The sequence below is a fragment of the Nannobrachium achirus genome (assembly GCF_963921795.1).
Source record: "Nannobrachium achirus genome assembly, chromosome: 8".
Classification (NCBI taxonomy): domain Eukaryota; kingdom Metazoa; phylum Chordata; class Actinopteri; order Myctophiformes; family Myctophidae; genus Nannobrachium; species Nannobrachium achirus.
The window spans coordinates 37,583,175-37,609,634 of record NC_137817.1 but is presented as its reverse complement, the minus strand read 5'-3'; the positions used below and the strand labels follow the sequence as shown (position 1 = coordinate 37,609,634).

Genomic DNA, 26,460 nt, shown 5'->3' with positions numbered 1-26,460 from the left:
GCCATCGACCATCGGCCTGCCAAAATACATTTCAGTTGTCTAAATCAATGTAGATTTAGTCGCCTAAAATCCTATGATATTTAATCAACTAAAACTAAATGATATTTCATTCAAAAGACTATGACTAAACCTAAATCTACATTTTCTGTCAAAAACAACACTGTTCATGAATTGAACTTTAAGAGACTGTAAGGCGGCTTCCTCTGCTGATGATGTGTGTGTACTGTACATGTACAGTAGCAGTGTAATGTAAGCGTACGTATGTATATCTGCCTGGTCATGAGAACAGGTACAGCCTGCTGCTGGGTAGTCAAAGGACACACTGCTGCCCCCGGTGGAGCAGGACAGACATGACATGTGGCTGGCTAGTTCAGCGTGTTGCCACGACGACGGACTGCCTCCAAAACCTTGCGCGTCCAGCATCTCTCCATGGTCTGGAACCGGGGAGGAGGAGAGAAGTAGAGAAAAAGAAGGAGAAAAAGAGAGAGAGAGCAAAAGAGAGAGAGCGTGTACGAGAGAGAGAGAGAGAGAGAGAGCGAGAGGGAGAAAGAGAGAGGGGGGTAGAGCGGAAGAGAGAGAGAGAAAGACAGAGGTCTCTCATTACTAAAGAGACATGTGTAGTCAGTCATCTTAATGTCCTGCACTAACAATTCTAGGATTCAAGTTGATTTAGGTATTGATCTTTAAGCTCTTTAGTATCTCTAAAAGTTGCAACTTTAACATCTCATGAAGCATCACTGCAACATGCTCTTCTGATCAGTAGACACTCCACATTCAGTGATGTGTATCGTCGGTGTCGGGTGGAAACCTTGTATGTCCAAGACCTTTTGTTTTGTATTTATCGTTTTGAAAATGAACTAAACTAGTGAAAATAGCAGATCTACAAGCACACAACGCCTCGCATCGCGAGGCGTTGTGTGCTTGTAGATCGGCTGTTTTCACTACTTTTGTGCGACGGCCTTGTGTGATGAAGCAGGGCTTTACAAACTTGAAACTTGGAGATACGAGGTTTCTGCCCGACAGTGACGGTAAAACGGCTCACATATTATGAAGTAGGTCCCTCAGCTCAACCAGAAAATACAGTACATGAACATGTACTTCAGCTGAACTCTGAATATAAAGCAAAAGGTAAAACGTTTCCTGTGACACAAAGTTGCTACAGTGGATAGAAAAACGCAGCTGGATAGCCACTCATATATATTACTGTACACGAGGATACTGAGGAAACTGGAAATGGCAGTTTACGAAGCGTAAAGCTGGAAAGCAGGCATTGCATTCTGGGAGGGAGAAGCAGCCAGAGGAACATACATGCTTGTTCAGTGCACAGAGACAGAGAGAGAGACAGACAGACAGACAGAGATAGGGAGATTGAGAGAAGAGAGAAGTATACAGTAGAAGACATATGAAGGATAGTTTAAATTAAAGAGTAGTGGAGATTGAGGGGAAGGGACACTTAGGCCATGCTGGATGCAGAAAGACAGAACAAGAGAAACCCAAAGGAACTGACGAATAAACAAATTAAATCAAGAAATGGACACCACTTAGTAGAAGGGAAGGAAGAAAAACCTTTAAAAAATATATATATATATCAGCATCAAATAAATGCTCTTCACCTTAATTCTTCAGGTTGGAGCTGATGACCTGTCATAAATATGTAGCTGCTCTTTGGTCATTCATGAACCCCCGACCCCTCCCAAAACCCCCAAATAATAATAATAGTAATAGGAAAGGAACAAAGGAAAACAGAAAAGAAGTCAATGTAAAAAATGCTGGAGAGAGTGCCCGTTTTGGACTGCGCCCCTCTCTTATTCGGTTACTTTTGGAACTGCAGACGAGTTCAAACGACCGGTGATAGTTTTGGGGGTTCAATAATGTAAACCCCCAGTTCACAGAAGAACGGCCACATCTCTACTACTGCGGAACCCCACAGGACCAAATAGTCATCATAGTGAGAGGGGGAGGGGTGGAGGAGGGGGGGAGGGGTTGTGAGGGGGGGGGGGGGGGTAGTAGTGAAGAATTACAGTGAACAGCATTGCAGCAAACGAAACAAACAAACAAAACGCATAAAACATAGGAGAGAGAACTGAACAGAACAAGGAAAAGCAGAGAGTGGGACATTTTTGATTTAGAAAACGAAATAAGGAAACAGAGAGAAGGGGACCGAGACATATTCCATCACAAATGAGCAAGGAACGCAGCACATCTTTAAATAAAATAAAATAAACAATCGATATAAACAATAACAATAAAACGTGTGCATATATCCATGCAGAACTGTCGAGCATGTTGCAAGTCAGAAATTAAAGGGTGTAGTTGGGGGAAGGAAAAAAAAGATAAACAGAATGACATCAAGTCAAATAAAGGACACAGAGCAAATTATCAAAGCGAATATTTTGCGCCAAACAATCTAGATCCAACAGTGCTGAGGGGTGCTGCTCCATGGCATACAGTACCTTCTAGACAAGCAACTTTTTAGCTCGTGACCCAAAAGAGAAATGAGACGTTTGTCAGGTTCCTTTTTTTAAGCCATTTGGCAGGTGACTGGATGGGAATTGGGAACGTCTGTTTATCACAGTCACGCATATTGACGTGTCTGCATGACGTACTGTATAGTAGCTGAACTCTAAACGCAGACCCTCTTTTTTCAAATGCGGGGCGCGGGGGACCGCGACGTGAAGTGCATTTGAAAAAATAGGCTCACAGCAGCAGCGACTTGGTAGTGAAATAGTGAAAGAACTACACTGCACCTGCAACAGGCGCTACTCGATCGCGTCACACCCGGTCTCGCTCAGATCCCGCCCGCAGCTGCCGCTGATTGGTTTGAACCGGCGATGTTTGGTGTAGCACCAATCTCTGAGCGGCTCCAGATGGAGGCTGGATTGGGAACTCAATATGCCACCATCTGGCAGAGTCAGGTTAGAGTTACTGACTCGTAAAGGTCAATTTGGACTCCTGTTGGGCCCCGGCCCAGATGTTGAGAAACAGCGTTCTAATCATAGAGTATATATATAATAGAGAGCGGATAGCCCCGCCCCCAGCTATTCATTTCAATGCAAGTTGCTCAGTGGCGTTTTGTGGGGAAAAATTGGCACATCTGGATGTGCCAAAATGTGTTACGTTGAGACGTAATTACGTCACCAACGTCACTCGACGTCCATTGAACCCTAATGTAGATCCCAGTGGCGCGCTCTTATGCTCGTGCATGTACTGTAGTTCCCCCCCGCCTGCTGTTCCAGCTTTGGCCATTGGGGCCGGCTGCTTCAATATTTACAAGCCGTTCTGGGGGCTTGGTTCTGATCAACACTCCTGCTCCCACAATGCAAGTTTGTCCTGAACCATTAAGGGAGCACTTTAACTATAACTAGGCTATAGTTTTAAAAATTGTGGAAAAAGTGGATGGCAGTGTCCAGACCGACTATAAAAAAATGGGAACGGCACTTTAGTTTTAGACCCCAATAAGACAAAGACTTCTTGGGACAGTTGTCTCACAGTGTGTGTGTGTGTGTGTGTGTGTGTGTGTGTGTGTGTGTGTGTGTGTGTGTGTGTGTGTGTGTGTGTGTGTGTGTGTGTGTGTGTGTGTGCGCGCGCGCGTGCGTGTGCGTGTGTGTGTGTTATAAATAGAAATGTCGTTTGAGTGCTTAACACAATTCACAAGAGCATTCTGGCATCAGATAAAATAAAATTAAAGTTTTCAATTAATCATGCAATTAGTCATGGGTGAATGAGATTGTGGTGCATAATATGGTCCAGTAGATAATAATCATAAAGTGCTACACTTCTTGACCCATAGAAAAGCATTTCTTCTGGTTGGCAAACATATGCATACTCATATTGACTAGCTATTGCTGCTGGGTGACAAAAGCAATTCCATCACTATTCATCAAATTAATCCCTTTATCCACAAAATGTCATCAAAGAGTGTGGGGGACTAAACTTCTATTGCTCTACCAAGACGGAATCCACATTGTAGTTGTAATTTATATAAAAAAATAAACGATTCTAGTGGCTTTGTAGTGTGGCTTAATTAACTATTGACTTGCTTGGAGTAATTAAAAGTAAAGAAATGGATTTGCTCAAATGGATTTGAGCATTCCCTCATGCTGATATCACTTCTGTGCTAAGGTTTAACCCATTTAGGCCTGGGACTATTGAAAAATAGCAGATATACAAGTTCAGCGCGGCACCGAGTGCCGTGCTGCGAACTTGTAGATCTGCTATTTTTGAAAAATAGTAAAAATGGGGGGTCCCTGGAACAACATATTTTGAGATGGGGGTCTGTGGCCAAATAAAAGTAAAATGGGGGTCCTTAAAAAGTTTGAGAACAGCTGATTTAGAGGAAGAATGTAGAAGTCGGGTCAAAGATCGGGTCAAAGATATTCAAAGACTTGCACACATTTTCACGATAAAAAAAAAATAGCAGATCTACAAGCTCGAAGCGCGGCACTCGGTGCGCTGTGAGCTTGTATATCTGCTATTTTTCAATAGTTAAAGCATAAAATAATGGTTAAAGTGGTTCAAATCTAACGCGACTGGGGCGCGTTCCAAGTATTTGAGGGTTAAACAGCGGGTTTCATCAGGCGATGATCACATGACAAGCGTAGATGTATTCAAGAAGACGTCTGTCAATCCAATTTAGTCACAACAAGAGCTTTGGCTCAAAAACATCACTCTGTTCTTGGATGATAAACTCCACCTGAGGGAGCTACAGTCTGCGAACATCCTTTTTTGCCTTTGATCTCTGTTGGTTTTTGGGTCTTGCACCTGCCTTCAAAAGGTTTTATGAATATGCACGGCCGCTTTGAAATTATTTGATGTTTCACATCAAATCAACAGGTTAAAAATCACTCCCCCATTCCACCTCCCCCCGCATGCTAACCCTTCCCATCGTGCACTGTTGGGGTTGGCTAGGAGCACAGCACACATAGACAGAGCCACGGGGGGGAGGGGGGGATGGGGGCATGATGTAATAATGAACGGGTCGGGTATAGAGCTCAACAGTGAGATTCTGAAAGCAGAGATCCCATTCATTTACTCCATAGAGAATTTTACAGCTATAATGTCAATATATAATGACAATATAATGCCAACAATATACAGTATGTTCCTGTATGCAATCACTTTTTAAGAAAAACATGTTTAAGTTGAGACGTCACGTCACTCTGCCACACAATCCTAATGTATAGCAACAATGTCTCTGATTGGTGGAGCTCGCGTTACTATGGAAATATTGACGATGATTAAAGTTAAACAGAAGCAAGTTAAGACTATTTTTTGCATTTTCCAATTATTTATACAGAATCGAATATTTTATGGTCATGGTTAATCAAGACGCTTGTTTCGCCTGGTTGGCTTGATTGAACGTACAAGACTTATAAGGCACCATTTCTCAACCAGTGGTCCTTGAGGGGGTTCCAGGTGGTCCTCAGCTAAATGATGGATAGTTGGTAACCAAATGGACCCTTATAGATCTGTAACTCTTGAGAGTGCAAAATAAAACCAAATGGACCCGTACAGGTCCAATTTGGTTTAATTTTTCAGTTAAATGATCATTAAACATCTAGATTACTTAATTAAAGAATTGTTATTTTGATCAACGTTTGCCTGTTATCTCTCCTACGGTACCACATCAATACAGTATGGAATTGTGTCCAACGATAACAAAATATTCTAAATCTCATCAAATGGTGGTCCGTGGCTCAATAAATAATGGACCTTGATATGAAAAGAGTTGAAAACCACGGATATAAGGACTTTCTGAAAACTCTATGGAGTGAGTGAATGGGAGATTCTCTTGGGGACACAGAGCCGTTCTGAAAGTGAGCGGTTGAGGTCTATTGGGGGGGTGAGGAGGAGGAGGAGGAGGGGGAGTGGGGATGGGGTAGGGCGGGCGGGGGGGGATTGGGGGTGAGGGGGGCATTCAGGTGATAAAAACCTTTCATGACATTAGGGTCTGTGAGGTTCCGCGAGCAGATCATTGAGATCATAGCGTGGAGTCTGTCCTCCTCTTCCTCGTCATCGTCCAGCGAAGGAGGGCGGCTGCCCGTGGTGTGGTGGTAGTTTATGGTGACTGTTCGCACCAGTGCGGGACAACAGAGAACACAGTTAGACAAGAGCGCCCCCAACAGGCCTCAGGAGGGACATACGACTACATTCAGACTGTGAAAAGAAGGCAACGATATGCTGTTGAGAATTCACAGCACACACGCATACAATACACTCACAGATACACACAAGCATATACGAACAAGTGCACACGCACGCACGCGTGCACGCGTGCACACACACACACACACACACACACACACACACAGACGCACACACGCACACACGCACACACGCACACACTTCATTCATACATACAGTACAAACTTTGAGGCACAGAAAAAGATACCAGCATTAACAGCTTCTCATGTTGAGTTCTTCGAGAGTATACTATATACATCTGTATGTGCGCGTGCGTGCGCGTATGTGCATGTGTTTGTGTTTTACTCACTAGAGTCTTGGTGATGTCCAGGGTAGACAATGCGAAACACATAGTCAGCAGCAGTCTGCTCATCTCCGTTCCTGTCCTCCACCAGCCTGGCGCTACTGTTCCTCTTCCTCACCTTAGGAAACACCTTGCCCTGCAGGACACACAGTTCAAAATATACATCAATTACACACAATTATTTGATTAGTATTGGCCAATAGCTATCTATGCGATCTTATATTTTATGTAGCTTATTAAAAAAAAAGTGCTCCAAGAACAGAGACAGTTTACCAAGACTAGAGAGGGTATACAGGGGCGTCAATTGGGTATGGCAGGAGTATGCAGCTGCCATACCCTGGGTCCAGGGGGGGAAATAAAAGTTACTTTTAAATCCGTGGATGTCTCTTTGTCTATTTGTGCTGGTTATTATGTTGTTAAATTACAGTAAAATAACTACAAATGCAAAATTTAACAAAATGGTCACTTTAACAAGGTATAATTATATTCTCCACACTTGTATTCTCTCCATCTTGACAGAATGGTATATTCCCCGGTTCCGCAGGTCAGCTGCACAGGTGCAATGCATTATTGTTAATTGTGGCACTAACATGCCAAGTTTAGCTGCACTTGAACAACCGTTCCAGGCTGCCATATCCAGCCCAAGAAACCGCAGAAACGGGGGGGAAAATAAAATGTAACATGCCTGTTGCTAAGGTATGGCAACATGACTGGTGTCTTGCGCGCGTGCAAGACACCAGTCATGTTGCCATACCTTAGCTTTTTCTGAACTGACGCCACTGGTCATATACCTTTCCTCTCTGGGACCAGAGGGGGGGCTCCAGTTGGCCCCGGGGCAGGAGACCTGTCTCCAGGCAGGATAGGAAGGCTAGCAGGTGGCCTCCAGGGGGGAACTGGAGAGGAGGTCTCTGGATCCCATCCTGGCTGACCATCACCAAGGTACCGCCACAGTCCGCTACAGATGAGAGGAAAAGATGGTTAACTGGAAAAGTGTAGGTCTCCGCCAGGCCGGGTTGCCTATACCCAGGGCCCGCAAACTCTGGAAGGCCGTCATAGCCAATTCACCCTTTGTCAAGTCCCGCCCATTGTCCTGCCCCTCTCCACACCCATTGGTTGCTGTGTCTTGGAGGGACATTCGGTGGGACATTCCATCCACTGCCATGTTAATTCAGTTGCTTCATATTGTTATTCTGTGGGCTCAATTCTAATTTCAAACTTTGTTTCAGTCAATTGGAGCTGCTCAGTGGCAGCATAGTGAATCAGCATGTTTTTAAATGTTTTTATTTCTAAAATAATTATGTTTTAGCTAATTCACACTGGGTGAAAAGAGAGATTATCTGACATATACTGGTAGAGAATATGACAGTTTATTTACAGGTATACTGGGCATAAACCGACATTATTGGGTATATACTTTTTGAGGGATATTCTGGCATATTCCTCTGTATTCAGTGATAATAGGTGATATACTGCCCCCAGTTAGACAAAGGCACACCAGGGGGTCTGGTTCATTCCTTTGACCTACAAATTGACTATTTGTTTAAAGAAAGGGGAGGAGGGCAAACAGCCCCCCTTCCAAAAAGATTTTTTTTATTAATTACACTGTTGTAAGAAGTAGAAACTTGCAATCTCATGTACTATAATGACATTCAATGATGACTAATTAGAAACAGTTGCATGATACAATACGTCTTTATTTTTGAACATCATAAGAGATACAGTATAGTATTGTACAGTATTGTATAGTACAGGAATGGCATGCAAATTGACTGGAACCTCATTTAGTCGAAGTCAGGGGTCTTCAACGTTCTTCGCGCCTATAAATGCCTTCGAAGCGTCCCTGTTGCGTTATTTAACCACTTGAGCCGTCAATACTTAATACATTTTACCTTATACTCTGTACTTAGTCCGTTCTTTTTCCCCTCTACAACAAACCTCTTTGCTGAAAATAACCGATCAACAATCTTGTAGATCTGCTAGGTTTGGCTACAGTTATCAGAATATGGACACTAGGGTTCAAAGGGTTAATGTAAAGAAGGAGAAAACGTTCTATCCCGCAAAGAGTTGGAGGACCCTCTGTAGGCACTTCCTTTTCTGTCTTAACCAATCACTTTCCTTGTAAGTGTGAAAATGTGACCAATCAGGTGTCTTGCTACCACCTTTGAATTTTAACTGCCTGGCAGTCTGGCAGTCTGGTGCTGCTTGGTGAAGAAGATAGACAGAGAGGAGAGGTTGTAGGCCCTACTTAAATGAATGGATCATTTTAAAACTGTTTGGTAAGTTGCAACAAATATAATTCTATAATTCTATGCAATAGCTTAATCTCTTCTTTGTTTTCTGCCAAATTAGAGGGACAACAAATGTTGATTAGATTATATTACATTAGGTTGTATTGCTTGTTCTCACATCATATTGTCTGTATTTATCAGTGGCAAATTCTTTCAAACTGTGGACTGGAGGCCTTTTTAACCACTTTTATTTAACCAGTTAAACATTGCATTGCATGCATTGTTTGACCATGGCCAATTTTTTATTGTCCCCCTGCACCAAATCTCTTCAACAAAATAGCCATTTTACAAGCTCACAACATATAACAATTGTTGTAAGCCTCTGCTATTTTTGGCAGATCTATCCAAATGTCAGCCCATAGTTTCACCAAATGTGTACCTTTATGACATACTGTATTATGTTTTATGCTGTTTGCAGGATGCCTTAAGATGAACGCCAAGAAGCCAAGATAAGCCAAAAAGAATGAGTGTAAGTTACTGTACAAGGAACTGTTTGTAAGACTTTTGTGTTCCTGTACTAACTCTAATTTAACAAATTGTTTAATTGCAGTTATTTTACAGTTGTGGCATGAGAGACAGAACTCACTTTAAGTTATTTTAGACAGTTAAGAGCCACTGACCCCTTTGTCACTGTAATGCTAAAGAGGTGGGGGTGGGGTGTCTTCTGGTCCAAATAAGCATAGCCAACTAACGTTCTTCTTCTCATTAACAGTGTGTCTGTTCTCCACATGAACCATGTTGTTGGCCGACGTTGGTTTCACCAATGTATGCTGAAGTTTTAACAGGTAGGCCTAAGCCTAAACTCCTACAACATGTCAGTTAAACACACACACACACACACACACACACACACACACACACACACACACACACACACACACACACACACACACACACACACACACACACACTCATATATATTGAATTGTGTTGTTTTCTGTAGATTTACAATTAAATAAATCCTAATTGTGTTTTCCTTGTATTTTAGGTCGGGTGATGTGGAACGTTTCACCTCCACCGGGAAGAGATGGCCAGACGAGGTGGGGCCATCACTGGCCTGCATTCTTTATGCCACCATTTTACCTTTTTTTTAACAATTTGTTGTTGTCTTTTTCTTCTACAAATGTTTCATGTCAAGGACCCCCACAATTGTAATTGACACCATGTATGCACCATCTAAAGATTTTGTAACAATGTTATGCTTTCCAACAAACTGTTCTGTTTTAGTTGTGTTTCTCTCAATAAAAACAATTTACCTGAGATTTTTGCCTATTTGTTCATAAATTAATTCTATGTCACACAGTGCAACACATTTTGAGCTTGTAGATCTGCTATTTTGCTTTTTTTTTTTTTTATTGGAATACTGAATAATGATTAACTAGAATATAAATATACAATAATATACAATATATATAAAATATAATGGACCCCCCCAATGTGGATGGGGGGTCCATGAATACCCCCCCCCCTCATAAAGCCCCCCCCCCCTCCCCCCCAGGGTGCCCCCCCCCCACACACACACATACACACACCACCCACAGATCACAGCCAATCACAACTGGCTTAGTGCACATGCTCAGTGAAAATGCAGGTATAGGGAGGGGGAAAAATTCCCTCCCACCAGTGAGAAATCCTGGGACTTCTGAGGTGTGATTTCTGACAGCAGCCACAGCAGGGGTTCACGAATACTTAAGTAGTGGTACAAAACGGCTATATACCGAACTGAATACTCCTGAATATCTGGCTGATTACCTCATGTTTATGCCGGTTTATTTACTGAATATACTGTCATAGAATGTAGTATACCGGTCCGATAATCTATCTTTTCACCCAGTGTCAACATAAAAAAGGCGGAACCAGGGCGGGACAAGGCAGATAGAGCCTGCTGGTTGGTCAGTCAGGGACCAACCAGAAGGCTAACAAAGGGTGAATTGGAATGGGGTCTGAGAAAATCTGACTCACACGACCCCAGAGATCATGCGTACCGATTCGTGTGGGTTTTGGACAAAATCTGTAAGTGTGTTTTGAAGAAAATGTAATCTGGTACAAACAGGGTCTACAGTATAAGTTGCGTCATGACCCAAGGAATCCTGGTAAAGAAATGTGTTGATTGTACGTCACAACCTACTGTTCAAAGAGGGAGGCCCAAATGTGAAGTGGGCTGTTGCAGCACCACCATGAGGAGATTTGAAGAATTTGGTATGTTGGTTCTTTCTGTGGGAATTAGTGGGACTGTGCATGCAAAGTTTCCCAGCAATCGAGCACTGCCTTCATGATGTCTGGTATTTTGTGTAAAACAGGACCACCCCTACAAGCCGATCGGAAAGCAAAATGAGTTTGGAGATTCTTAATTGGCCAACTGGGATTGTAAGTGCAATATATTTCCCGTCAACCGGTCCAGCTGTGCTTGTAGCATGACGTGCAAAACAGGCCCCTCCAGAAAAACATTTAAAGCCTATTGTAGTCAATCAGAAAATCTGACAGATAAATCTTGATCACATGACTGCAGAGATATGGTATACCAATTTGGGTGAGGTTTGACAAAATCGGTAGGAGTAGTCGCAAAAAGTGTGTGAAAACGCATGGTAAACACAAAACATGGCAAAAAACTTGTCAGATGGAAATGGGTGTGGCTTAGTTGCGTAATAATCGATGGAATCCATGGGGAAAATCATTTTAATTGTATGACCTACAGTTCAAAAGTTATAAGCCAACATGTGAATCTGCCTGTGAATCACCATGAAGCTGATTTGAAACATGTAGAGTGCCATTTCTTACTCAGCCTTGTGGGAATGTATGTGCAAAGTATCACGGCAATCGGATGCTGCGTTCATGATTTGAGGCATTTTGTACAAAACGAGGCACTCCTGCAAACTTTGGAAGCCAAGCTTGGCCAATATAATATTCGATTTGAATATGAAGTATCAGACAGATCTGTACTGATCACATGACTATAGAGATAGTGTGTACAAGTGTGCGTAATGTTTGGATAAAATCTGTAGGAGTGGATAGACAGACAGAGGGGGAGAGCGAAACAGGGAGGAAGGAAGGAAGCACTGACAGACAGATAAGGATAGTTCACGTACACGCACGCACACACGCACACACACACACACACACACACACACACACACACACACAAACACACACACACACACACACACACACACACACACACACACACACACACACACACACACAATGTATGAGAGTGACAGAACGTTGGAGGTGAAGAAGGGGTCACAGAGATAAATTAAACACAAAGAGTAGTGACCCTTGCTTCCTGCTCTGCTGCACCCTGTTCCGTTCTAGCAGGAAATGAACATTTTATAAAGACGGACAATCGATAGCTTAATGTGACAAGCGCTTATTAAACACTGTCCCTCACATGACAGCCCCTCAGTCCTGAGACAGAATGCCACTGACCACTGATATTGGCTAAAACACTGTGAGATAATGACCGCAGTGTGTAAAAACATCCCACAGTGTTGTGGGAATGGGGTGGAGGTGCTGGTGTACTCACGTCGCTGGTGGCAGTGATAATGGGTGCAATATGTAATAATGACATCCCGCAGAGTTGTGGGAATGGGATGGAGGTGATTGTGTACTCACGTCTCTGGTGACAGTGGATGCACACTATCTGGCGTAAAGGTACGGTCAATGCATAGTCCCAGTAGATACTATGGGGGCAAGAAGAGAACATGGAGGGTCAATTATGGAGAGGTAGAGGAAAGAATAGTGAAAGAAAGAAAAGGGGGAAAGCAGGTAGAACATGGGAGTGAAACATTGTAGCCGAGTGGCTTAGAGCCTCTGCATGATGACCAAAAGTCCAATATCTCCCCAATTCTACTTTAAGCTGTTCCACGCGAGAGACCTGAGTTCAATTCCCAGTCCTTACATCAAGGTTTGGGTTAGGCATAAGCCAAATTCCAATACCCAAATCTCTGCTCACTCACTCACTCCACACTCTGTCATCCAGCTTAACACGGAAATACTTTGCGTCCCAAATGGTCATTTGTAGGGCTGACCCAAATAGTTCGAAGCTTCGTTTGAGGGCACGGAATTCTAACATGAATCAGGTGGCCAAGCGGCGCCTGAAGAAAAATATATTGTCATTTTGGAACAAAATATACTGTACGTGTATGGGGACAATTTTGACTCCATTCCTATTTCTGAACATTGCACGTGCTATCCACATGCCTGGTGTAGCCTGTACGATGCACAGTAAATTCCATGCATGGGTGCTCGACTGCTCGTTGCCATTCCCGGTGTGACCCAGACGTTATAGACTGGGTGCTATGTTGGTGAAATCTTCTGAAAACCAATCCAAAAATAAACACTGCAAATGTAGTTTTGTCAATGCATTGCTACATTAAGGATATTTCGGGTGTAAGGCTAATTGTGCTACCTCTTCTCCAGATCACAGTCTCCCAGTGTGCCGTTGATGAGCTGGTTGGGTGTCCACTTGAGGGTGAGGCTATCTCCGGCCTGATGGAGAGACAGGTAGCCACGCAGCACCTCCATGTCCTTCTTCTGTGGGGAAAGCACAGGACACAAGATTACAAAAATGCACGCATACAGTATATACAGCTCATAATAGTGAAAATATCCGACCTACAAGCGCACTGCGCCTCACATCACTAGCCATTGTAAGCTTGCAGATCGGCTATTTTCACAACTTTTGTGCAATGCTCTTGTATGATGAAGTTGGACATTCATTTACAGAAAAGATATGTCGTTTCTGCCCAACAGGCCAAGTCTTATATCATTGCATATCTTATATAATAGGATATGCATTAGCTATCAACAAGGGGCTGAATTAGTTGGTTAAAGTATACATGTGTCCATTGCAGTAGACAAAACAGTACTGTAGAAAAAATGCATCACTTCAGCTGTATGGGGGCAGAAGCTCAGCAACAAAACAAATAGTTGAAGAGAGACAGAGAAGAAGAAGGTAGGCAGCAGAGATGGGGGTGGAGAGGGATGGGTCTGCTAGAGCCCATCTCTGCAGGCATGCCAAGGCTCTGTGTGTGGGTGAAAGGTTCAGCTCTTTGTGTGCGTGTGTGTGTGTGTGTGTGTGTGTGTGTGTGTGTGTGTGTGTGTGTGTGTGTGTGTGGTTATGTTTATGTTGCTGCAGTGTGTATTGTACAGTATGTGCAATATATGTGGTTTGGACCATCCAATGTGTCATATCCTGCACAGAGTCAGAGGGCGCACAAGCCCAGTGGGAGGCATCCGGAGTGGGCATCGCGACCGGCTGCTTATTAAACATTCCCTGAAAGATCTTGGCAAAGAGGAGACAGCGATACTTTTTTTGTACTACAATCAGTAAATGATCCACACATCTATTCTGTAATCTGCACATGATCATCCACACATCTATTCTGCAATCTGCACATGGACATACTGTGTGCCGAGTATCCTTAATTGCAACTAATGCACACATTATTGTCTCCGCCAGGCTCAAAGGCATGGTCGAGATTATGTTTTGCCCCCTGTCTGTCCGTCCGTCCATCCGTCCGTCCGTCCCCAGCTAATCGCCAGTGGCCCGGTCACTGCCAAACTGTGCACACACTGGATGCCAATTCAGAACCTCTGCCCCATATTTTTCACATGGGCTGTTCATCAGTGTAAAACTTTGTATGCGCACTCCTAAGAAGCCAAGTTAAAACCTTTGCCCTGCATTTTTCACATCTGCCTTTTATAGCACCACCAGGATGGATCTGGATTATGTAAAACATTTTTTTAATATTACTCCTTCAGATTGCATCCAAAAATCGGTACACAGTATGTCTATAGTCATGTGATCAAGACGGATCTGTATATATATATTTCATATTCCATCGTAATTGACTGACTTTGGCTTCCAAGGTTTGCAGGATTGGTCCGTTTTTAATAAAATGCCTAAAATCGTGAACGCAGCGTGGGATTTCTGTGAAATATGGCGCGCACATTCCCACTAAGTCGAGGAATGAAATTGCGTGAGGTTTGGACAAAATATGTAGGAGTGAAGAATCTGCCTCAATTTGGGCAGAGGTTCTTTCACGCTGATCAGTCCAACTGGAGATCGGCTGTTAACAGAGGGACAGGCGGCCACAGACACGGACACCCAGAGGGACATGGGTCTCTGGCCTTTGGCCGTCCGGCCTGGCAGAGACAAGTGCAAATATCAAGTTATATACTTTTATTCCTGTCCTCATTAAAGATTGTGCCTGGGAGCTACAGTGCATGTGCACTGTGCGCACCTTTCTTCTCTTGCATCGGAAAACACAGAACTACAACTACAAGTGGAGTTCTGTGATATTAATTGAGCGGTCCTCCTGACATGTATTAGTATTATATGCTCTGTTGATGAACCGATTAAATAGGACCACAATGGAAACAAGTCTCCAGGACTTTTTGGGGTTATCCTTTTAGCCCAATTTTTTTACTACCCCCGTGCTGATTACATTTTTTGACAAATAAAGTATTCAATCAATCAATCAATTGTTAAAAGAGTATGCATTTCTTTGTCAGGGAATGCTGCCATTGTTTGCAACAAAAGGGTAGATTCGTGACGGTGCTACTATCAGTCATGGCACGATGTGATGCAGACCCTGAAAGAAGGCAGCGTTACATGCCTCAATTATGAGGAGAAGGGGAGGAATTACAGAGAAGGAACAACAACATAGAATCTAATTATGGAATAGCTTCTCTATGCGACCTGTAGCTATGTATGGATAGCAAATTACTACTTACTAGGTGTGCAGTTTGCGTTCAAAGCACCAATTATGTGCTAATGGGAGTTTAGCAGTGTGAGGTGAGCCATGATTGATGTAGCTGTGTCAGTTTGTGTAGTGATGCCTATTCTTGAACAGTGCCTACACATCACCAACAATTGTATTGTAATGCGTCGTGCTCCGTGTGCATAGACCATACAGGAGTGTTGTCAATTAAAATAAGCATGTCATGCCGTCATGTAGTAAAAGGTTCATTGCTTCATTGCATGTTCGAAATATATTTTATATGGCTCTGTTGCACTGCACTGTAAAGTAATGTGCTCATCATCACTTCTCTAATGATGCCATTCTGTTTTCGCACGGTTGGGATTTGGCTGCCTTTCCGTGATGGATGGAATAAATCCACATTCAAAGACATATTTGATATGTATTTAATGACGGCGGGCTGAGCTGGGCTGTGAAAATTGATCCTGTGCTGTGGGGCAGGCTGGGCTGGGTCAGAAAATGTAAGTGTGCAGGACCCGCGGTCCATAAAAAACCCTGACCCGCGCATCACTAACGTGCGTGTGTGTGTGTGTGTGTGTGTGTGTATGTGAACAGCTAATTTCCGGCACCGTTGGCTTGAACGCAGCCAACTGTGCACACACACTCCGTTGGTGCTAGAGCAGAACCTCTGCCTCAATTTCTTTCACATGGGCCTGTTATAGGCCATGTATATATATTTTTAGATTGTACTCCTACAGATTTTGTCCAAACATCACGCAAATTGGTACACAGTATCTCTATAGACATTAGACAAAGGGAGTCTTTCAGACTTTTCTTATTCCTTGATTGGCTTCCCACGTTTGCAGGAGTGCTTTCCATTTCCATGAACAAGGCTGAGGAAGAAATGCCACTTGTTAAAATCAGCCTCATGGTGGTGCTATAACAGGCCGATGTTTTTACCTGTAACTGCACCAATCTTTGTAAAACTTTGTATGCACAAAGTTACAATAACCTACCTGACCTGGCGGAGACCTGTGGTCCGAGAAGCACTTTTTCGAGTAATACTGTTTTCTTAGATTTTCAAAGACATTATTGAATCCATTCATTTAATTGAATGCCATACTGTTTCCAAAAGTGTTAATAAAGTATTCAATAATCAATTAATCAATCTATCAAAATTAGGATATGACAATAAACTTGCCGAGCCTGGAAACATGATTGAGATACAGAGTAGGTAATCCAACACAGTGAAATCCATGGTACTTTAATTTTTTTGTCCAAGATCTGTTATCAACAGGCTTTAGTGCATTATAAAGTGCAGATTGATTTGGAAAGTCTCCTTACTAGAAGATATTCCCCCAAAAACGTATTAACTGTAATTACTACTCTACTTATGAACTTGGACTGAATTATTCAAGTAAGTAAGCATATTTTCATAACCATAGAGAAAATCTAAACATCACATGCAATCTAAAAATAAAGCTATTAACAGGAACATAGTCTATGTTTATGTCATGTGCGATATATGGCAGAAGCTGTGAATAGACTATTTTAGTACTGTCTGCAGTTGGGTGCTACAAACGTTAAACTGGTCCTCTAGATCATTGGTTCTCAAAGTGGAGAACGGGGACCCCCAGGGGTCCTTGAGGGAGTTCCAGTGTGGAAATGCCTTAAAAAGATATAATATATATATTTTCACAATACAACGTAGATGTAGATCTGTTCTTTTTCACAATTTCTGGCAATAATGGCATGCCCAAAAGACAATATCATTTATTTTCTTCTTTATAACTCCTTTTTTTCGTTATTGACTTTTCCTCTCCTTTCCAATTGGCCACACTTTGTTCTAATCTAGAGAGTGGAGAGAGAATATGTTCTTACCGGCTGCACCAACACATTGTTCTTTCCATAAAGGAGGTGTGTGCGAGAGTTCTGGTGCAACGACTCCACGTACTCCCTGGCAGAGGCAGCAAACTTATCCTCGGACATGTTGACACTGGACTGCCTTTTACGGATCTACAGACCGGAAGACAGAGCGGATTAGAAAGGAGTTCCTGACAGAGCACAGACCACATACACGGTTCATGACACGTTTATGACCTTGGACATAAGTAAGTTACCCGTAAGTGCCCGCTAAATGCCTAAATTCACAAATGATACGTAGCCTGCGAAGTTAATTCAGGCAGTAACATGCATGTCGTCACTGTCGGGCAGAAACCTCGTAACTCCAAGTTTCAAATGTGTATGTGTTTGGGTAAATTAAAGCCCTGCTTCATCATACAAGACTGTCGCACAAAACTAGTGAAAATAGCAGATCTACAAGCACACAATGCCTCACATCGACTATTTTCACTATTTTAAATCAATACAAAATAAATAAATACAAAACGTTTCCACCCGACAATGACGATGTGCAGCCCGACAATGACGATGTGTGTGGGAGTTTTACTGTATGTAATGTGTCAAGCAGTTGATCTTTGTACTTCCTCCTGTTGTATTGCCAGTGTTGCCACTGATGTTTACTTTGTTTACTTTGTTTACTCCCACCACCACCACCCCAGCACCACCAGTAGGCTCTGCTTTCCTTAAGGGTGGTGTTCCCCTGGAGGGGGGGGGGGCTGTTATAGATGTATATGCCTGCTCTTAAATGGTTGTCTGCTTATGTGCTGAGCAGGGAGTAATGTAGTATAAGCAGAACCTGAACGCCAAGATTAAATATAATATTCACACTTTACATTGATAAAATGTTCTCAAGCTATTATTGGTCTCTAGTTATCTGACTGAAATGTTGTATGTACTGTATAAAAAATAACTATTGCGATCGCCTATCGTATGTGTGTGCGCATGCAATGCACAAACACTCATACACCTCCTGACTAGTCCCACAGAAGTGCCCCCACCACCCCTTCCCCTCACCCCCAGAGCAGGCCTGCGGCTGGGCGAGGCATCCTGGCTTCGGTGAGCTCCATGGATGCGGTGGCGTTGGACCAGCTCATTTGCAGAAGGGTCCGTCCAGAAGTGGTCAGATGTCTTCAACTTGGTGTACTCCAGAGCACAGGGCCCCACTGACAACATACACATACACACAATGGTGGCCACAGTATGAAATGTACTGGAAGAGTTTCATTTTTCTTATTTGTATATAACTAGAGCGGTGACCGTTAGACCACAATGTTAGTCAGGAATGATGCAAGTTGGGAATGAATGCCCCAACGGATGCAATACCCGTTGTTAGAGTACCCAGTGCAGTACCCGTTTCAGTAGTACTTAGTTATAACCTTAGACATTACAATCAATAGGTGATTTATATAGATGGGCATCCACCTTCTCTGGAACGATTATATAGCATTTATGAATATTGCTTTGATAAACTCACCCAGTAGAGCAGCCAAGATGGGCCCATACACGGGGTCATGCATCAGAGCTTCTCTCTCATAGTATTTACTGCATAAAGACACAAAGACAGACATGGGAATCACACACACACACACACACACACACACACACACACACACACACACACACACACACACACACACACACACACACACACACACACACACACACACACACACACACACACACACACACACACACACACACACACACACACTGATTACAGTCCAGAATGCAGGGACACTAGCTTCCACAATAAAGCCCTCACGAAGCTGCACTCACAACTGGCATTTCACGTTTCAGATGCTCACTTGTTATATTAGGGGCTCTGCAAACTTGAGTGGCATTGAACAATAGCACACGGCACTACAGATAGCACACATAACAAGTGCATGATGAAGACAAGTTATTAATGAGAATTGATGGGTTTTCATTGAAAGATTCAATTGGTTTCAAGCGACTCATCGTTCTTTAGCATTCTCAATTAAGATGAATGACTCCTTTATTCTAGGCAATGAGGCAAGGAGCTCTATATTAACTATTTTACTCCCAAAGCTAGGCTTTTTTATTGTTTGTTCCCTGCCATCAATATAGAATAATATCCATCCATTATTTCCAGCCGCGGTGTTGTGTAAAAGAAGGCCGCATGTCTCATAGCCGCAAATTGCAACACTAGATTTTTTTTAATCGGTTGAATCTAGGGTTGCAATACCTCCCATAGGCTCCCAATGCATCAAAACAGTTTTTTGCTATCTAGATAAATAAATCCACATTGCTAGATAGATAAATCCACCATAGACATGTTATGAGATACTTTCTATCAAGAAATTCAGTTCAGGTGATTATTTTTTATAAGTGCTGGAGTTTGGAAGCGCTCGTGGGAAGTCACTCCGCGGTCCTGTGTACCACCTGGTTCTAAATATCACATAGCCTAATACAGGAGGCTTTCTAAGTGTTGAAGTTCAACACTTAGAAAAAAAAACAAGTCTGCTCGGATTTATTGACAGATATAACTCATAACATGTCTATGCTGGGTTTTTATGAAACAAACACTTTGCAAATAGAAAGAGGATACTTCAAGCTTTCCATACAGCCCCAATATTGTTGAATTTGATGTTGTTTAATACAATCAGAGTGTTGCAATTTGCGGCTACATGTCTCATAGAGTCGCGGGGGGAAAAAATAGGCGGCCGCGAATCTCCAGTACTAAGAGAGAGCCAGTATGTACCCCGTTTTCACCCAAAATCAACAAGGAAGGGGAGAAAGTAGATCCAGGGCCGCAAAAATAACACAGAAAGGATATCAATCCACCATTTCTGTTTAGGTTTCACAACACTCCAGCACAGGCATGTGTGCTTGCTGTGGCAACGGCAGTCACCTGCCCCTCTCCCCTGTGCTCAGTCTGGCACCAAAACAGGATTTGATGAATGCTCGCCGTGGCGTTATGCGACACGTGACGAGCGCTTGTCACTGTCTGGCAGTAAAAGATTTAGTCCACCTCACCTGGAGTTGTCTACGATGTGCTGTACCAATTTGTCCAGGACTTTCTCGAAGAGGGCGATGCGAACCCAGATGTGTCTGATGGCCTGGGCGGAGAGGGGCTGGGGTGAGCGGCTCGACGTTGTGGAGCCCTGCCTCCTGAGAGGTTCATGACCAACACTCTGGGCTCTCCTGCAGCATTAAAGGGCAAAGGTCAAGACAGAATGGGTCCATCAATACACAAAACATAAGCCCATGCATCTACAGTACACCCCTGTATTCCCCCTTGAACTGATTTATTGCAACCAACTGACTGTGGTGGAAAAGGTAAGTAAAACTATCAATGCTGCAATGTAGAAACACTCTGTTACGAGTAAAAGTCCGGAATTCAAAATTGACTTGATTAAAAGTACAAAAGTGTTGGTATCAAAATGTACAGTACCAAAAGTAGAAAGTATTCATTATGCAGATGTTTTGGAATGTATAAAATGAACGAAAAATGTGTTGCATAAATGGCCAAAATGTGTATAGGGCTGAAGTGGTTATGGTATGTTTTCTAATAATAATCAAATTCTACAAAGTAACTAGTAACTAAAGTTTTCAAATAATGGTAGTGGAGTAAAAGTATAATATTTGCCTCCAATTTTCCAATACTTTTACTTCTACTCCAGTAGAAGTAAAAGTATTGGAAAATTGGAAGTATTACAGTAAAGTAAAAGTACAGTACTTGAGCAAACATACTCCACTGCTACCTGAATAGAATAGAGAACCAGCAGTGCCACTGTTCCAGAGGACCAGGCTCTCACTGATCAGGAAGCCCTCACAACAAAGATTTAGTTGGCCATTTAACTGCTAGGTGGCACCTGCCTATGAAGATCCAGTGCTGTGACACTGGGCCAAGTGTCCAAGTGATCAGAACAAAACTTCAACATGGTTATTGTGATTACAAAACGAACAGGCAATCAATATAAGGTATGTGAATGCTGTTGGGTTAGGGTTAGGGTTGGGACAGTGTGGGATATGAGGAGGGTAGTCTGGGCACATCAGTGTGTGTCTGATCTTAGTGAGAGTACTGTAGGTGTATTAGGACAAACAGACTCTTTACAGTATCTTCTACAACACAATCAGACACATCCACCAATCACCAAATTGCATGTACAGTACAGTATGTGCTTGCTGAAGAGTGTGTGTGTGTGTGTGTGTGTGTGTGTGTGTGTGTGTGTGTGTGTGTGTGTGTGTGCGTGCGTGCGTGCGTGCGTGCGTGCGTGCGTGCGTGCGTGCGTGCGTGCGTGCGTGCGTGCGTGCGTGCGTGCGTGCGTGCGTGCGTGCGTGCGTGCGTGCGTACGTGCGTGCGTGCGTGCGTGCGTGCGTACGTTCGTGTGTGTGTGTGTAGTGTAGGGGCTTGGCTACCGTACCGCAGTCACGATGCCTGCAATCCCCCAGCCTCTGTGTGTGCAACTAATTGGGTGTGCATATGTGGATGTGTGTTGCCTGAATCTACCGAGGACCGGGAGGGGCGCTGCTGTGAAGAGACCGAAAGACAGAGGTATCTTGAGAATAGAAAGAAAAGAGCAGAAGCAATTCATCTCCTCCAGATCAGTACCAACAACAGCCATCCTTCCATCTCACTGGAATGATGTCTTCTTCACCACAGTGTGTCTACGTTTTTGGCATGACTGAATGCTGAAGTGTATTATGGTTATCAAGTTATGTATATAGTTGAGCTCAGGGGTCTTCAATGTTTTCAGGCCAGGGACCCCCAAACTGATGGGGAGATGGAGCATAGACACACCAGGGTGGGGGGCTACAACATTGTATATTTATGAATTAAATTGTTTCATGTGTATAAACATATTACTGTGCATTCAGTACTATGCTATTCAAATAATAGATTTTTATTATTTTATTTTAAACATGCATGTACAAGAGGCCGTACCACTGCCATTTTTAAACATAACTTATTAACTGAGAACCAATGTCAATACTATCAATCTATTACTAAAGATCTGTCGATTGCACAATAATCATGTATACAATCTATTCAAAGGGGATAGAATCATGGTTTTATATATATATATATATATATATATATATATATATTTTTTTTTTTTCAACAATTTCGGGGACCCCTGCAGTATCCCCGTGGACCCCCTAGGGGTCGCGGACCCCCTGTTGAAGACCCCTTGTTTAGCTGATAAGAATTGGAAAGTGTGATGTAATTTTGCATGCACCAACTGGTGTGTAGACCAAAAGGTTTTCTTAAAACATTCTATTTATATTTATAATTACTAGTTAGCAAATACTGTCTGTAATAGTAATAGTGTATTGTATGAATTGTAGATGTTCACTGGCTGTACTACATTTGGTTCTGTTAAGCAAAATTATATAAAATGTTACATATAACAGGTGTTGAGTTTTTTATGTTTTTTTTGCTGATAACTTATCAGCTGCAGTGATGACAACTTATCGAACTGCAGCTGTTGTTTGCATTACACAAAACGATCGTGACAACCTGTGCACCTAAACTTTCATTTTATGGTGTTTAAGAAATTCCCATTCATACTTAAATGATTTTTTTACTCTTACCTTTGCACTGACAAATCATATTTCTGTGTAATGTAAAAATGAATATATATATATATATATATAAAACATAAAATCACAGACAATAGACATTCTGAGGTTATGGAATTTCAATGAAACACTAGCTAGCATACTGTTGTCTAGATGTGGAATTATAATGCAAGCACTTTGTCAACAGACAGGTTTTAATACCATTGCTACAGAAGCAAATATAATCATTATTTAAACATGAATTCAAGATTCATCCAGGGATCTATGGTTTTGCTGTTAAGAGAAGCATCATCTATTTAGTATTAGGGCACGCTACTTCCAAGAATTGATCAGTTGGATCTGAAATAACCTTTGAGGGAAGTCATTTTCCTGCTAAAAATGTCACGGTTTTGACGTTCATTGAGACGTAAATGGCGGAATATGGCTCTTGCTAAACATCTGTTCATTAATGTAACCACAGCATCATCTGTGTTTGATTCCGGAGACCATTACATGTATCAATGAGTTGAAACATCCGTTTCCCGTACGGTGTATTGCTGTACAGCACCAGGCAGCATTTAATTGTTTTAGGATATTTGTGGATCCAAAATGTCAACAAATGTCAACATGTAACCGACGGTGGCTGGTGATTACATCCTGAGCTAACGAGTCAATGTGTATATGACAAGGAATATGCCATGATGATTAATTCTGCTGGGACATTTACATGAGCTGAATTTCAATTCTTCCAGCCCACCCCCAAAGCACATGTATGTTCACCCCATCCCTTATCCTACCCACATGCCCCTTACCTCTCAAGGGTCTTCAACAGGGGTTCCGGGACCCCACATGCCCCTTACCCCAAGGGTCTTCAACAGGGGGTCCGGGACCCATAGGGGGTCCTCAGAGTTACAACAGCGGGGCCTCCAAATCTTTATATTAAACACTTGAACCCTAGTGTCCATATTCTGAGAACTTTAGCCAAAAATAGCAGATCTAAAGTACAAGCTCACAACGCCTCGCACTGAGAGGCGTCGTGAGCTTGAAGATCAGCTATTTTTGGCAAAGAGGTTTGGTGTAGAGGGGGAAAAAGGGCAGACTAAGTACAGAGTGAAAGGTCAAGTTTGTTAAGTATTGACAGTTCACGTGGTTATCTGAAAACACAAATTGACACGAATCCAAAAGACACTAATGATTGTGCTGTCAAACAATGAAACTATATGGAATCTACTGTATGAACAGGTTGTGGGGGTCCCTGCTTCATCTCTCTCTCTCAACAAAGGGGTCCTTGGCCTGAAAACGTTGAAGACCCCTGCCTTACCCCAAACCTTGGATGACAAACTGTAGTCAGGGGATGTGAACTGGGTACATTTCGTAAGTGCTGTTGCTCAGAATTTCCTTGGGGAGCCAACACGACATGTTTGTATGAACATGCCCATTCTTCTCACATTGAAATGACCAACATTCCCTGGCTGTCCACATGTCCCATTGTGTGGTTTAAATCTTCAGGCAAATCATCTCTGTTCAATATGTTTCTCCCCCAAAGAACACGTAAGGATGTGCAGTGTGCAGTCACACCTGCACTGCACGCTGGTTGCAGGCAGTGGTGTGAAGTAACTACATTTACTTATTAAAGCACTGCACCTTTTTGAGTTATGTGTACTTTACTTGAGTATTTCCAATTTCAAATACTTTCTACTCCACTACATATTGGATCCAAATATTGTATTTTTACTCTACTACATTTATTTGAAAACTTTAGTTACTAGTTACTTTGTAGATTACAAAACCTACATTAATTAAACTTCAGCCCTATATACATATACATCTACTGTACAAGCTCATAACGCATTTTGAGTTTGTAATTCTGCTATTTTCCAGTTAAAGTTACTGTTATTGTTATGTTTGGCATGTCCACCACTGGTGGTGGGTTGAGTGTTTCTTTCAGGAAGTGTGACATTAACAAAACGGAAACTTTGGCTCGCAAATTGATAGCATATCAATACTCAAACTGCTTACTGCAGCTGCAATGCAAGTCAGAGGTGCAGAGCATCTCAATGAATAAATGAATACAGATGATAGTTCTACTTAAGCTTGATTTATACTGTGTTGCACAACACCGCTCAATGAAAATGGCTCTCTGCAGGCTCAAAATGGGTTGCCTGTGCGAATTCCGTCCTTTAGGCCGAGGTCGCTTTTCGCCCTTAGGCGTCTTACTGGTGATGTGTACATTGAAACTATACAAACTATTGGATGCCAGGTCAACAAATAAACCTAAAACATGCTATCTAAATGACATTTTAACTTTGCATAAGACTGCATGGTCATCAAGGCTAGGGCAAGTGCTACAGCAAGTGATACGGGCCAAGGTGGAGTTTAAAGAGGTCTTCAGCTTACGGCAGAAAGATATATCGTGGTATTGATGCTTACTAGTAAGACGCCTCAGGGCGACAAGCAACACAGGTCGCGCCACAGTGATGTGGACATCAGGGCTGTGGACATCAGGGATCTCCATACATGGGCATAAAAGGGATTTGTTCCCCTGGCATCACACTGATCTCCATATCTCCATATATGGACATAAAAGGTATTTGTTACCCCTGGCATCGCAGGGATCTCTCTAACAGGGCATCATTAATACTGACTAGCCTACAGCCCCTTGGTGTGAAGCAAACAGACGCTTGTTGACGCCCATTTGTGATGTAAATCGCATCACAGGACAAAGCCGCCTACAGGCCAAAATTTGGGGAAATATTTTAAACATTTGGGGATTATGAGAAGTAGAGACACATTTGAAGGTGATAAAGTTGATGTTGGGCAAGGTACATGCGTTATTGATTTTTGTATTATGTTTTTTAGACAATTGAACAACTGCTGAACGTGGAGTTACAGATGGAAACACACACAAACACACAAACACACAAACACACGGGCGATTCTAATTAAGGTTGTGGGATGACATCAGGAAACTCTGCATAAAAGGGATTCTGTGATGTCAGAGTGGCACTTGCTCACTCGCATGGTATCAACAAATACTGATATTCTGTGACGCCATGTCATGTGTAGTTATATAACCCCATGAGAAAACCCTTGTAAAGCTTATGTCATCATCATCCAATGGGAGAACCCATCGGAAAAACACTTGGTGAAAAACACAAAGCAACGAATTGGAACGGTTAGCACCACTAAAAAATAAAATAAAAAAATCACTGGCTTGCCTCATGCACATGCTTGCTGAGATACACCAGCACAATTACATTGCACACACGTGCGCGCGCGTCACGCACGGGACACACAATGCATTTCACTCTGCCTACTATAAGACAGGCTGATACAGCACAGCTGGGAACACAGCATATTGTCACTGTCCGGCGGAAACCTTGCATCTCCAAGTTTGCGATTTGTACGTTTTTCCTAAATTAAAACCCTGCTTCATCATACAAGACTGTCGCACAAAACTAGTGAAAATAGCAGATGCTTGTAGATCGGCTATTTTCACTATTTTAAATCATTTTTGAAATCATGAATACAAAACGAACGGTTTTGAACATAC

At 42.6% G+C, this 26,460-nt stretch overlaps 1 protein-coding gene across 1 annotated transcript in view; it reads right to left on the bottom strand.

Annotated features, from left to right (window-relative positions):
• The window catches only part of sgsm2 (small G protein signaling modulator 2), a gene marked incomplete at its 5' end in the record, with an annotated part of 113,855 nt that overhangs the window by 19,318 nt on the left and 68,077 nt on the right, over positions 1-26,460 (bottom strand). Inside the window, 10 exons of the mRNA XM_080732294.1 lie at positions 260-434; positions 5,933-6,067; positions 6,494-6,623; positions 7,279-7,442; positions 12,388-12,455; positions 13,184-13,308; positions 17,361-17,495; positions 18,396-18,544; positions 18,856-18,923; positions 20,379-20,546. Coding sequence (XP_080588420.1) covers positions 260-434; positions 5,933-6,067; positions 6,494-6,623; positions 7,279-7,442; positions 12,388-12,455; positions 13,184-13,308; positions 17,361-17,495; positions 18,396-18,544; positions 18,856-18,923; positions 20,379-20,546 — 1,317 coding nt within the window. The remainder of the gene's footprint in view (positions 1-259; positions 435-5,932; positions 6,068-6,493; positions 6,624-7,278; positions 7,443-12,387; positions 12,456-13,183; positions 13,309-17,360; positions 17,496-18,395; positions 18,545-18,855; positions 18,924-20,378; positions 20,547-26,460) is intronic.